This window comes from Anopheles gambiae, chromosome 2, assembly GCF_943734735.2.
Source record: "Anopheles gambiae chromosome 2, idAnoGambNW_F1_1, whole genome shotgun sequence".
Classification (NCBI taxonomy): domain Eukaryota; kingdom Metazoa; phylum Arthropoda; class Insecta; order Diptera; family Culicidae; genus Anopheles; species Anopheles gambiae.
Window position 1 is genome coordinate 51,738,505 of NC_064601.1, and position 10,760 is coordinate 51,749,264.

The 10,760-nt window shown below is 41.2% G+C and overlaps 1 protein-coding gene across 12 annotated transcripts in view; it reads right to left on the bottom strand.

Moving 5' to 3' along the window:
* Positions 1-8,141, bottom strand: part of LOC1274091 (tyrosine-protein phosphatase 10D) — a 41,453-nt gene extending 33,312 nt beyond the window's left edge. For 6 of the 12 annotated variants that reach the window (XM_061650163.1, XM_061650160.1, XM_061650159.1 and 3 more), the window contains exons 1-2: positions 8,006-8,141; positions 5,504-6,963 (exon numbers count right to left, since the gene is read on the bottom strand). In XM_061650163.1, coding sequence (XP_061506147.1) covers positions 5,504-5,707 — 204 coding nt within the window. In that variant the 5' untranslated portion in view covers positions 5,708-6,963; positions 8,006-8,141. Of the gene's footprint in view, positions 1-5,503; positions 6,964-7,489 lie in introns of all 12 variants that reach the window. The other 6 variants (XM_061650166.1, XM_061650164.1, XM_061650165.1 and 3 more) reach the window with 4 other exon arrangements.
* Between the last annotated feature and the right edge of the window lie 2,619 nt (positions 8,142-10,760).

Below are 10,760 nucleotides of genomic sequence, written 5' to 3' on the forward strand. Positions count from 1 at the left end.
TCACCTATCACATGATGCAACAATAGCAAGTGGATGTCTTTTGCACTCTTGGGAGAAGAAGGAACAATGATACATGTGTTTGACAGTAACACACTCAACAGGCAACAACAGCATACATTATTTAGCTTGACTGGTTACTATATCTACAGTTTTCGTTAAACAATCTATTCGCAATTTGAAGTCATGCTTTATATAGGGGAAACTGTATAAATATTAAGATTAGAATAGTTTACAGATAATTTTATCATATTTTTCCACAGTTTTCGAAGTAATTGCGTAATTTGATGAGCATCTCAGTAGATCTTCTATGTTGAAATAAGCGTGATGAAGTGTTCTATGGATCGATTTGTTGAAACTTTTATGACGTATTCATGAGAATACTTTTTGAAATGCAATGCCACAGCCAAATATTGTGCAGAACAGCTGATGGTAATGGTGGCTGATTTTTCTCGCATGCAATCATTGGTCAAGGTGCGCAACCGTTTTATTCATATGAAGAAAGTAAATTAAATGCCACACGAACCACCGCACTACTGCACTCACACAGCTTTGGAGCGGGAAACAACAATTTACAACTACCAATAATTGATCCCACCAACAAACTGCAACGCTCAGCGCCGTAGACCAAAGCGGGACAGATTTATCTCACCCCTACATGATCGAGCCGCGCTGGTAGAGGTCTATGCTAGCGGTTTCTTTTCGATGGTAATGGGTGTATCTATTTTTTTTTCTTAGCTGAAATTTCTTACGCAGCTACCTTACGCAGTTTAGAGCTAACGTCATCGGCCACCAACTTTCGCCAACGTATCGAAAAGGCGGCGATAAATGTATGAATAAGCTTTCGCCGCTTAGCCAACAAATCGAGCCGTAGGATAGTATCGAGGCAGATTTTAAAACGATCATCGATACATTGGGCAGTTAATTCTAGCGGAGAGGTTTTAAATATTCGAATGTTTATATCTTCTGTTGAATGATTTTATGTAGAGAATAAACAACATTCACCTCAAGCGATATCATTTACACGCTCAAAATTCTGTTTTCTGTTGGACACGTGTCTAGAGATTTAGAAACACCACGCAGCACACATCGTGAGCCCACAATCGAACGAACAGCGTCACTGGGAATGGTTGTGAGTGTGGGAATTGAGCAGTCAGCAAGGGAGGATACAAAAAATCCCCACAGCGGATAAACCGGTCCGCTCGCGGCACTATTCGGCGATGTGGCTGCGGTTGACCTTCGCGAAGAGAAAACAGAGCCGCGCATATGTGTGAGTATGTAACCGAGCGTGTACTACTGGTACATCACCATCATATAGGAATGATAATTCCTCCACTAAGCCCGCTGCCCATTTGGCTCCAGAGGCTGATTAAAATATAAACGAGCGAAGGAAAGAGAAAGCCTGTGCAGCAAAAAAAAAACTAAAACAAAAACAGTCTTTACAGCTCCAAACTGGTAGCGGTTGCGGTGGTAGACTAACACATTAAGCAAGTGCATTTCATTGCGACCCGTTTTCGACCGGCAAAGCAACACCAACACAAACTGGGGCTTTTTAATACCTTTGTAAAACGAGGCACTTTAACTTGTTGCAGCACGATGCCACTTTACACAGCAATGTTGCATTGCAAACTTTCCGAAAAATGCCGAAAATACAGCAACCAAACGATTGTTACGTGAATGTGAACGAAACGTGCTAGTTTCGTGGCAGTGCAATTACTAAAAGGGTAGTTATGCTTGTTTATGACAATGCTGGCCGATCGGGGTGGTGGTGGTAGTAGTCGTTTGACCAAGTTATGATTTACTTTTGGGAAAGAACCACATAGTGCTTCATTCCCAAAATGAGGTTGATGGATGATACAGGGACCGTACCTGACCGGGTATGTAAGCACAGACACACCTGTTTTCATTCCAGCACACCTTGCTCCCTTGGTAACCTCGTCGAAACACACCTTTTTCCCTTTTTTGAGTCATGAGTTAATCGTGATGCCATCGGGGGAAAATTCTAGAGGGGGTTGTTTGCCCAAATTCGATGAACGGGAGAATCACACGTCGTTTTTGTGACTAAATGTGTGTGACACTATGTGATAATGTTTTACATGGATAATGTACAGTAGGTGGTATGTAAAATTCAATAGTAAATAAAGCTAAAACAATTTAAGCAATACGGCCTTTTTGGACCTTTACTCCTGAATAAAAAATAAAAAAAGCTAAAACAATTGCTAGAAATTATCAAAATTAAGAACATTGTGTCCAAATTTCTATTTTTTGTGCGTCTACAGGTATTCCCCAATATACGCTATTAATGCGGACCTGGGGCAGTAGCGTATATCGAATATTAACGTAAAACGTATTTTGAGGTTTTCAATCAATTTTTCCTGAAGTTCCACTTAGGTTTCAGACCCTCTATTAGTAAATGTATTTATTTCACATGAATATTACATTTTTTACTTTTTTTATTCAGGAGTAACGGTCCAAAAAGGCCGTATTGCTTAAAAGTAGAGAATTCAAAAATATTACAATTTGGTACCTTTTAAAATATTTTTTTAGTTCGATCAAAACTGAATTTATGTTGCATTTGACAAATAATGTGTGAAATCAGTACAATTTGCGGAAAGAACTGTGAAAATTTGAAAATCGTATGTATCGTGTATAGCGCGGTATCGCGTATAACTAATACCTGGTAACAATCCAGTGAACAAACAAAACCTATTTATTAAAAATAGAAGAACTTTGCAATTTCAAGTAACCTTCCGGAAAAACCCCCTATAAATTCACTGTTCAATACTTTCATTGCTATCCATTTAAAGCAGTTGGTTTATGTTTGAACCAATCGTTTTGTGATCGATGGTAGACGACAAACGTAAAACATAGTCAATAAATCGAGGAAAACAAAAAATAAACAAAAACTGACACAAACTATTGCACAGATCGAAGCAGAAGCATAAAACCCGGGCTGCTACAAACCATTCTAGCCCAACTAATGGAACTTTGGCGATCCGAAACATTGCACACTCACACGCTCACCGCGATCGTTAAACAACGCAAGGCCACAACGGTACGGTCAATTCCACACTCTTTTAGAAGGGGCCAAACCATCAATAATAGCAGCAGCAGTAGCAACGTTTGTTGGTGGCTCCTGTTATTTTAACCCAGGCTCGACAAACACCGCGAGTTTGGACGAATATATATCGCTTGCACAAAGCTCTAGAGGAGGGCTTACGCAGACGCAGGTATCGTCAATGGCCAATTGTTGCACGGTGGCTACCACTGTTGCTACACGACCGACGTTGACTATGTGTGTGAACTATTTGATGGCTCGTTAGATTCCGGTCAACGTGGACAGGGGTGAGGGTGGGGAAAGCATATGGGCGATACGAACAATAAGCTCTGTGTGGCCACCCACTCCAATGGAGGAACACCGCGCGCCAGACAGGGACATTGACGTTGTTTTCTTTTCTGCTCATTCCGCTGCTGCTGGACAACAATACAAATCACACTAGCCGTCCGGACGATTCGTCCTGCCCGCGCTGTGTCTGGCGGTGCGGAATGTTTTCAATTTGTTTGTTTTATGTGCTGGCGTTACATTCCTGTGTTACATTGCAAACGACCGCTGTTGGCCGGTGGTAAAAGCAAGAGCAGAAGAGTTAGTTACCGATGCCATTAGATGCAAGGGCGTGCGGCCATGCGCCCGACAAACGGCAATTTCATCATCAAATATTCACCAATAGTTTCCCAGGCACCATACAATTTGGTCGTAAGTCGCACCCAATTAATTTTTAACCAATACAGCATACATTGTCCCATGGGTTTCTAGCGTTACTCACAACTTACAAAATCAATCATCATAAAGAAAGATATTCGTAATTTTAATGCAATGTGAATTATTATAAATCCACCAATCCACAAAAAACAACACATTTAGATAAAAAAATGTTTCATTATTTGTTGTATTTTTCATCAGTCGTAATTTATGGTCCTCTTCTTCCTGAAATACCTTTTAAATGGAATGGAGAGGTTTATGGAATAAATATGAAAATGTGTCATATTCAGTATGTGGAACGCTTCTCCATGCAATTCAGTGAGCCCGAGTGCCATTCACTTTTCTTTATTCAAAAGCATGTCGGGTGCGTTTCGGTGTAACTGGAACTATCTTTTTCGCCCGAATTAACTCAAGGTCATACGTTCCGTGCGAGGGATTACAGCAGCTAAATGATTGCAATGATGAAACGGTTGGGGAAACAATTTATAATTTGTGCGAAAAAAAACACCTCATTGAATGCCTTTTACGTAGACGTAATGTTGCGTAAATAAGTTTGAAATTGAAGAATGTGTAATGGATTTCACATACCACACAAAAAACGGTCAAACAAATGGAAGCGAATGTTTCAAGCATCAAGCAGGAACACACGCGACTGACCATTCATCGAGCGCAACAAAGAGCTAAATTGGAGCTTTGATCAACTTCCAAGCCATTGTTGATTAAATTTCAATTTATTCGATTCGTCGCCAACGCCACAAATTGTCCCCAATTGCTGTAGCCCTAAGGCTCAAAGGACGATAACAGAGTTTCGAAATTGGAACGAATCCAAACCACACACAATTGCCAGATATCGAGAGCCAACAGTTGGTTGAACCGATTGAACACCTTGTGGCCTTATCAAGCGAGGGCTGGGATTAGATCAATCTCAGCAGGCCAGCAGTCCACACGAACATATGCAAACATGGAAAAATCTAATTGCATTCATGCCCATCTGTGGCGATCTAATCAGGCATGAAATGAAGCCATGGTCGTCGCCATTTACCACGGAAGGCAAGCTTCAATATATGAATTGATTTTGATAAGCTTTGATATGATTGCAGGTTTGCATGGCCTTAGTTATGATACACTGAAAAAAAAGGTCATTTGGTAACGTATAATTGAAGATGCTTTTTATGTACTTTTTATTCATGTATTATCACGGATTAAGCTATTAACCCGAAAAGTTTTCCATTTCCATTTGCCAGACCTTATCAGAAAAAAACATGAAACAAGTAAGCTAAAAATATGTTGAAACAGATGTACTGTGAGCTGCATTGACACAGACTAACATGCGCTGCGTGTGTCTTCCCTCGGCAGCACAATATTATACACTACATAACACTACTTTCTCTAGATTTATGATCACTTTCGGTATCTTTGACGTCGAGTCAGGGGCGTGTGTGTTGGTGGCACGCGCCAGCAGTAGTAACTGAACGCAGCCATAATGTATCATAAACCCGATACAATTTATGATACCCAATGTCACGCAAAGATAAGCCCGGGAGAAAATTGAAACGAACTACACTCTTACTTGCGTTTACTTGTGCTGCGCTAATGATACCAGCTGGATCTTCCGCTTTTTTTTAAAGGCCAGCGAGTTGTAATATGAAACATTTGACGCGGAAGAAACGGGATATTGTGGGACAATTTCTCAGCTTCCCTCTCAAGAAACGGAGCAAGTGAACGGATATAGTGACTCCTGCTTACCTGCGCTAGCAGCAGCACGACCAGACAGCTCGAAAGGAGCATCTCACGAAGCCCGAGACCGGAAGATAACCGCATGCTGCCCGGTGCCGCCAGTTTCCGCCGCCCCATGCGCCTCTCCGTCGCCGGGTCGGATCGTTCCGGTTGTTTATGGGTATGCAGCGTTGGCGGTTGCATCTTTTTCCTTCTCTCCAGCGTTGATTGCATCGTGTTTACATAGAATCACACACACACACACTCACACACTAACTCACCAAACACATAAACACGCTCGTGACGGGGGAGAGAGGAATTTACGATCGGTGGAGGAGGCTGGGAGACGTTGTCTAATTTTCCGTGTGCGCGAGATACCCTCCCCGAGTACGACCCGTGGGTGATGATATTGAAGGAATGGAAAATTAATTCGTGTGCGTGTGTGTTTGGTTGACGTTTTGTTTCCTTCGGTTGAAATTTATTTTTAGCACTTCCGTAGCCACAAGCAGCTTCGCTTCGGTCGCGGCACTGCAAGCGAGCAATGATTTTCGACACCGAGCAACACTCATACACGATTAACACACAAAGACGCACACGCACACCCTTCCCGTACTGAGGCCGGCAGGCGGAAACCAGATGTGTGTTTGAAGCAGCGGGCACAATCTATGCTCGCAGGACGACGACGACGAAGGCGTCTTCACGGCGTACCCGGAACAACAAATCACATTTGCGCTTGACGGCCAGTCCCTCTGGGAAAAAAATGCAGGAAGAAAATGCAGGAGAATCCCCCAGCACAGAACCCGGGGAAACCAGGACGCCTTCACTAGCACCGACACCAAACCATATCACGGCCAGACAGACTTTTGCTGGCAAATGGAATTATGCTTGTATGTAATGCCCCAGTACCGGCGGGGGATGCGATTTTAAAAAGCAAATAATATCACACAAACTGAATTGCACAGATTTCGTTACGATTCGATACTGATTCAAATAGAAACAAAAAATCTTCCTTCTTGTCACCAAACGGTTTCACACGCACTTCCACACTCACTCACTGCTTCGGGGGTAAATGATTTCGCACCAAATTTGCCACCATTAAGCACGTGTTGTCGTAAAACACTTAAGATACATTTCTTATTAGCACGATATGTAGCATTTTACGCATTTTGTTGTTGTTGTGTTGTATTCTCTACAGCTTCCCGTCGTAACGGAATGAAAACGGACACAAAAACACACACACACATACACGGGCGCGCACACAATAGGGAGCTGGGCACACAAGCTGGAAAACTAGACACTCACTCACATGGTAGTGGCACACGCAGCACGGGGAATGTGTGAATGGGTCGCGCGTACCAGCCAGGTCAGGCGACGTTTCCTTCCACGAAGCGGAGTACCCGATTTCTTATGCTAGCCTAATGTGGGTCATTTCGGCATTGTGTGTTTGGGTCGAAGTGTGCGGCGCCACCTGAACACGCCAGGAGAAAACCCTGCAAGCATAAAACGCACCGTAAGTAATAGCCACTGCTTCCACGGATCTCGAGAGCATAATGGTACAAACAGAGGTAAGAGAGGGAGAGAGAGAGAGAGAGTGCAGGAGACGGAAGCGAGATAGCCATATCATGAGGGTTAAAGAGGTGTGCAAAAAAACTGAATGAATGCATGAATGATGGTAATGAAACATTAATCCTTGCTGTTTGGCTCGCTAGATGTATACAAACGACCGAGCTATAACAACAACACACATTTACAGCACTGTTGAAAGAAATCTCATACATCCCCGCATTTCGAATTGCAAAAGTTTCTTTGTTTTGCAACCCGAAAAGGGAAGAGCATATGTCGCACACTTCCGGGTGGGTTGTGGGGTATCAATTTTCTCGAGCATGCTACGAGGATTTGCAGGATTCCGTTCGTTCTCTTTTTCGCTTCACTGAGCCTCATCCATGCCGATGGTAGGGAGCGCGCTCACTCTCTCTCTCTCTTTCTTTCTCTCCCTCCCTCTCTTTATATGCTCACTGTTTTAAAAAACCTTTTTTCTTCGCTTCACGCACACACTTTCACACCCCTTCACTTGCCCGTACACGAGTAAGACTATCATACACTCCCCCCTCCCACTACTATTGTGTGTGTGTTTTTTAATGTTTCAGTTGTTTTGCCTTTCGCTTTCCTTTACTGAAAATATCGCACCACTACACAACGAGCCAGATTTTCATTTCTCGTCCACTCTACCACACGCGCGACTCCTAATTCATTTTGTCTAATGACACATCAACGAGCGCCTAAACTGGTCTGCCAGCGTTGCTACTGGCAACATCGATGGAATGCTGTTTTACATTCGGATGGCGAGTGAAAGAGGGCGACGTTGATGTTCGCTCTCCCGGGGTTTTGTGCAGCTTCCTGCCACCGATCTCCTACTGATTGGTGGAATTTAGCACGCAAAATTGCACAACACACAGCTCACAACTGGCCACTGCACAGCAACATTGTTGTTAAAATGATTGTTTTACTTCACAAGATGATATGCACACGCACCTTCGAATGTCAGCAGCACCAGCGAGACGAAATTCACCTCTCGCGGTTGGAAGAGAATCGAAAAATGCTGATGTTGACGCGGATGCGAGCGACCTCTCCGCTGTCACCTGCAACAATAACAAACAAAAGCATACACCAGAGCGCAGGAGGAGCAGGTGTGGTGATTTCATTCGTTTTCCAGGTTGCACCCTAGCATACAGTTTTGAAGGTTATGAGCGAACCGTTTCATTTAATTTTTACGCTTGAACAAATTACCAAAGTTTTTCGGGTTGCCACAATAATAATTTACTTAGGAATTACTGACATAATAATCTAAAAATACAAACAAACATAACATTGGGATAAGGCAGTCATAATTGTGAGATGTTGGGTATGCCATTAAGCGATGATTAAATAAATATGTAAGTAAACGTTTCAATTGAAACATCACAACAGGAATGCCGACTAGTTCTACTCTCCCGCTCTTTATGTGTTAATTTATTTTGCAAAACAACTTTGAGATATTAATTCGATGTATATAAATCGAAGGGAAAATTAAACAATTTTATTTTTCGATCTCATACTTCACTTTTTACTTGTCATATTGAAATGGGTGAATTGACAGGACATATTTAGAACACAGTGGTCTTGCAGATGAACATGTATGTGACATTTAGCGAAGCAAGAAAATTTATAACAGTTCAATTTTTCGTTTTCGAAAAACTATGCATTTCTCATGCTTAGTTTTGAGTTCTTTTCAAAATTAATAAAATGAAACAAAATTTAAACTCAAAGTACAAATTTTATTCTAATTATAATTATTCTTGACTAGTAGTGATTTTCGAATAATACTCGACTGACATTTAAGAAGGACACATATTCTTTGTACTGTGTATTGCGTCCAACATTTCTATGCATATACAATTTTGTTATTTAGTAATTAACAAATTCGATTAATGGAAAATAGTCACACTGTTAATAATAAATGAAAGCTAAATTATTATAAAAGATCAATTCAAATCTGATATTTGAAAACATTCGTATTCCCAGTCAGGATTAATTATTCGGTAACGCATACAATTATTTAAATTGATAAGCTTGCTTCGGGACGTGAAAAATTCTAGGATTGTGCAAACATTTAACGTGCAATAAGTTTAATAAGTGCATTTTATTTAACAAACAGTCAACACCAATTTTATTTATATATATTTTATTTGGATAAACCTTTATTAAATTATTATATTAAATATTTTAAAAAGAGTATTTAACTGAGAGAAGAAGCATATAACAAAAATAATAACACCATTAATTCATGCTAAAAAGAACAGTCTTAAATCTTAAGCAATACATAAGTAACACACCATATCGTGAAATATTTCAAATGAGAGTTTGACAGGCCTGCCGCTGACATTTTTAAGATGGTTTGAAACGTTTCATGAAATTTATTCCATCGATGTGGTATTTTTCATGGTTATATTTCTCGAACAGGCAATTTAGCAATTTGTTTAGATTTTGTAGTAGTTTTTTCCGTGCAAAATGCTGTAATAAATTGCAATCAAATTAGTGTGATAGGTAGCACAAAACACAATTTCATCATTCCAGCCATTGTTTAAAATTGAGATTATGTATATTGCAGCAACAACCTCCTCCAACCATTGTCGCGCAGGTGGAGTTGATTTCTCTTTTTTGCGGAATTATTCAGTTACATTTTCCGACATGTCATCTGCCGCTGTTCTCCTCCAAGATGAAATGATATGTCCAAAGCATAGGAAGTACAATCTAAATCACCACTAGACATACCAGGATATTTGTTCACATACTTCCATTTCACTATTGTGGTGTCGTTTATCATTGTTTGCTTCTCCGTAGCGGAAACAACCATTCATTGCTACAATTACACTCTGGAGAGCAAGGGCGTTCGAATTTCTTTACATTATGGCATTCGATTCCGAACGGGCATCGGATCCGGCACAATGCCGTCCGTCTGACGAGAGATTCGTATGACCGATCATAAATGGCTGAAGGGTTGGTCCCGTTGCAACCCATTCGGAAGTAGCGCCTTATGCGAAGGCAATTGGATCACTGCATGCATTATGCTGCTAAGGGTGACCGTCGAGGTGACCACTGATCACTGGCTCACGTACAATTAAACCAGCGAATAACAACCCTTTCACATTGGGTGGTTGGTAATTGCTGTACGGAACGCTAGAAAGGCTTATAGCACGCCACAATCAGCATGTCACAGCAAGTCTTACCACAAATATGTTTGTGATTTTGTTTGAAAAAGCATAGAACATGTTAATAATACTTGATAGGTTAAGCACACCATACATTAGGAATCTAATGAATAAAGGTTTTTAAAAGTGCAAGTGAAGATTATGGAAATTTTAATCATTCTCCAACTTCACTGTGTGATTAACATAACCTATGATTTGAATCAACACAACACCGTCCACACGATGCAATCTTCATGGTGGCGGTTTGGTGAACGCATCGAATGAACCCACTTTGTACGCAGTACTCTATGCTTGCACCGGTCATGCATCAAACTGTCGTCAAACTGTGATGAAGGAGGAGAAGAGAGAGGAAAGATCCCCACAGTAAGCCAAAAACAACAACCTGTAACATGATCGTAACGCAATTCAGGTTCCTTCCTCCTCCATGTTTTAAGCAAACGCAACGTAAATGCTTAAGTTACGATTTCGAATTCATTGCTTGATCATCTTGAAATAATAACTGTCTGTGCACCCATCGATCGATACTGGCAAAAAAAAGT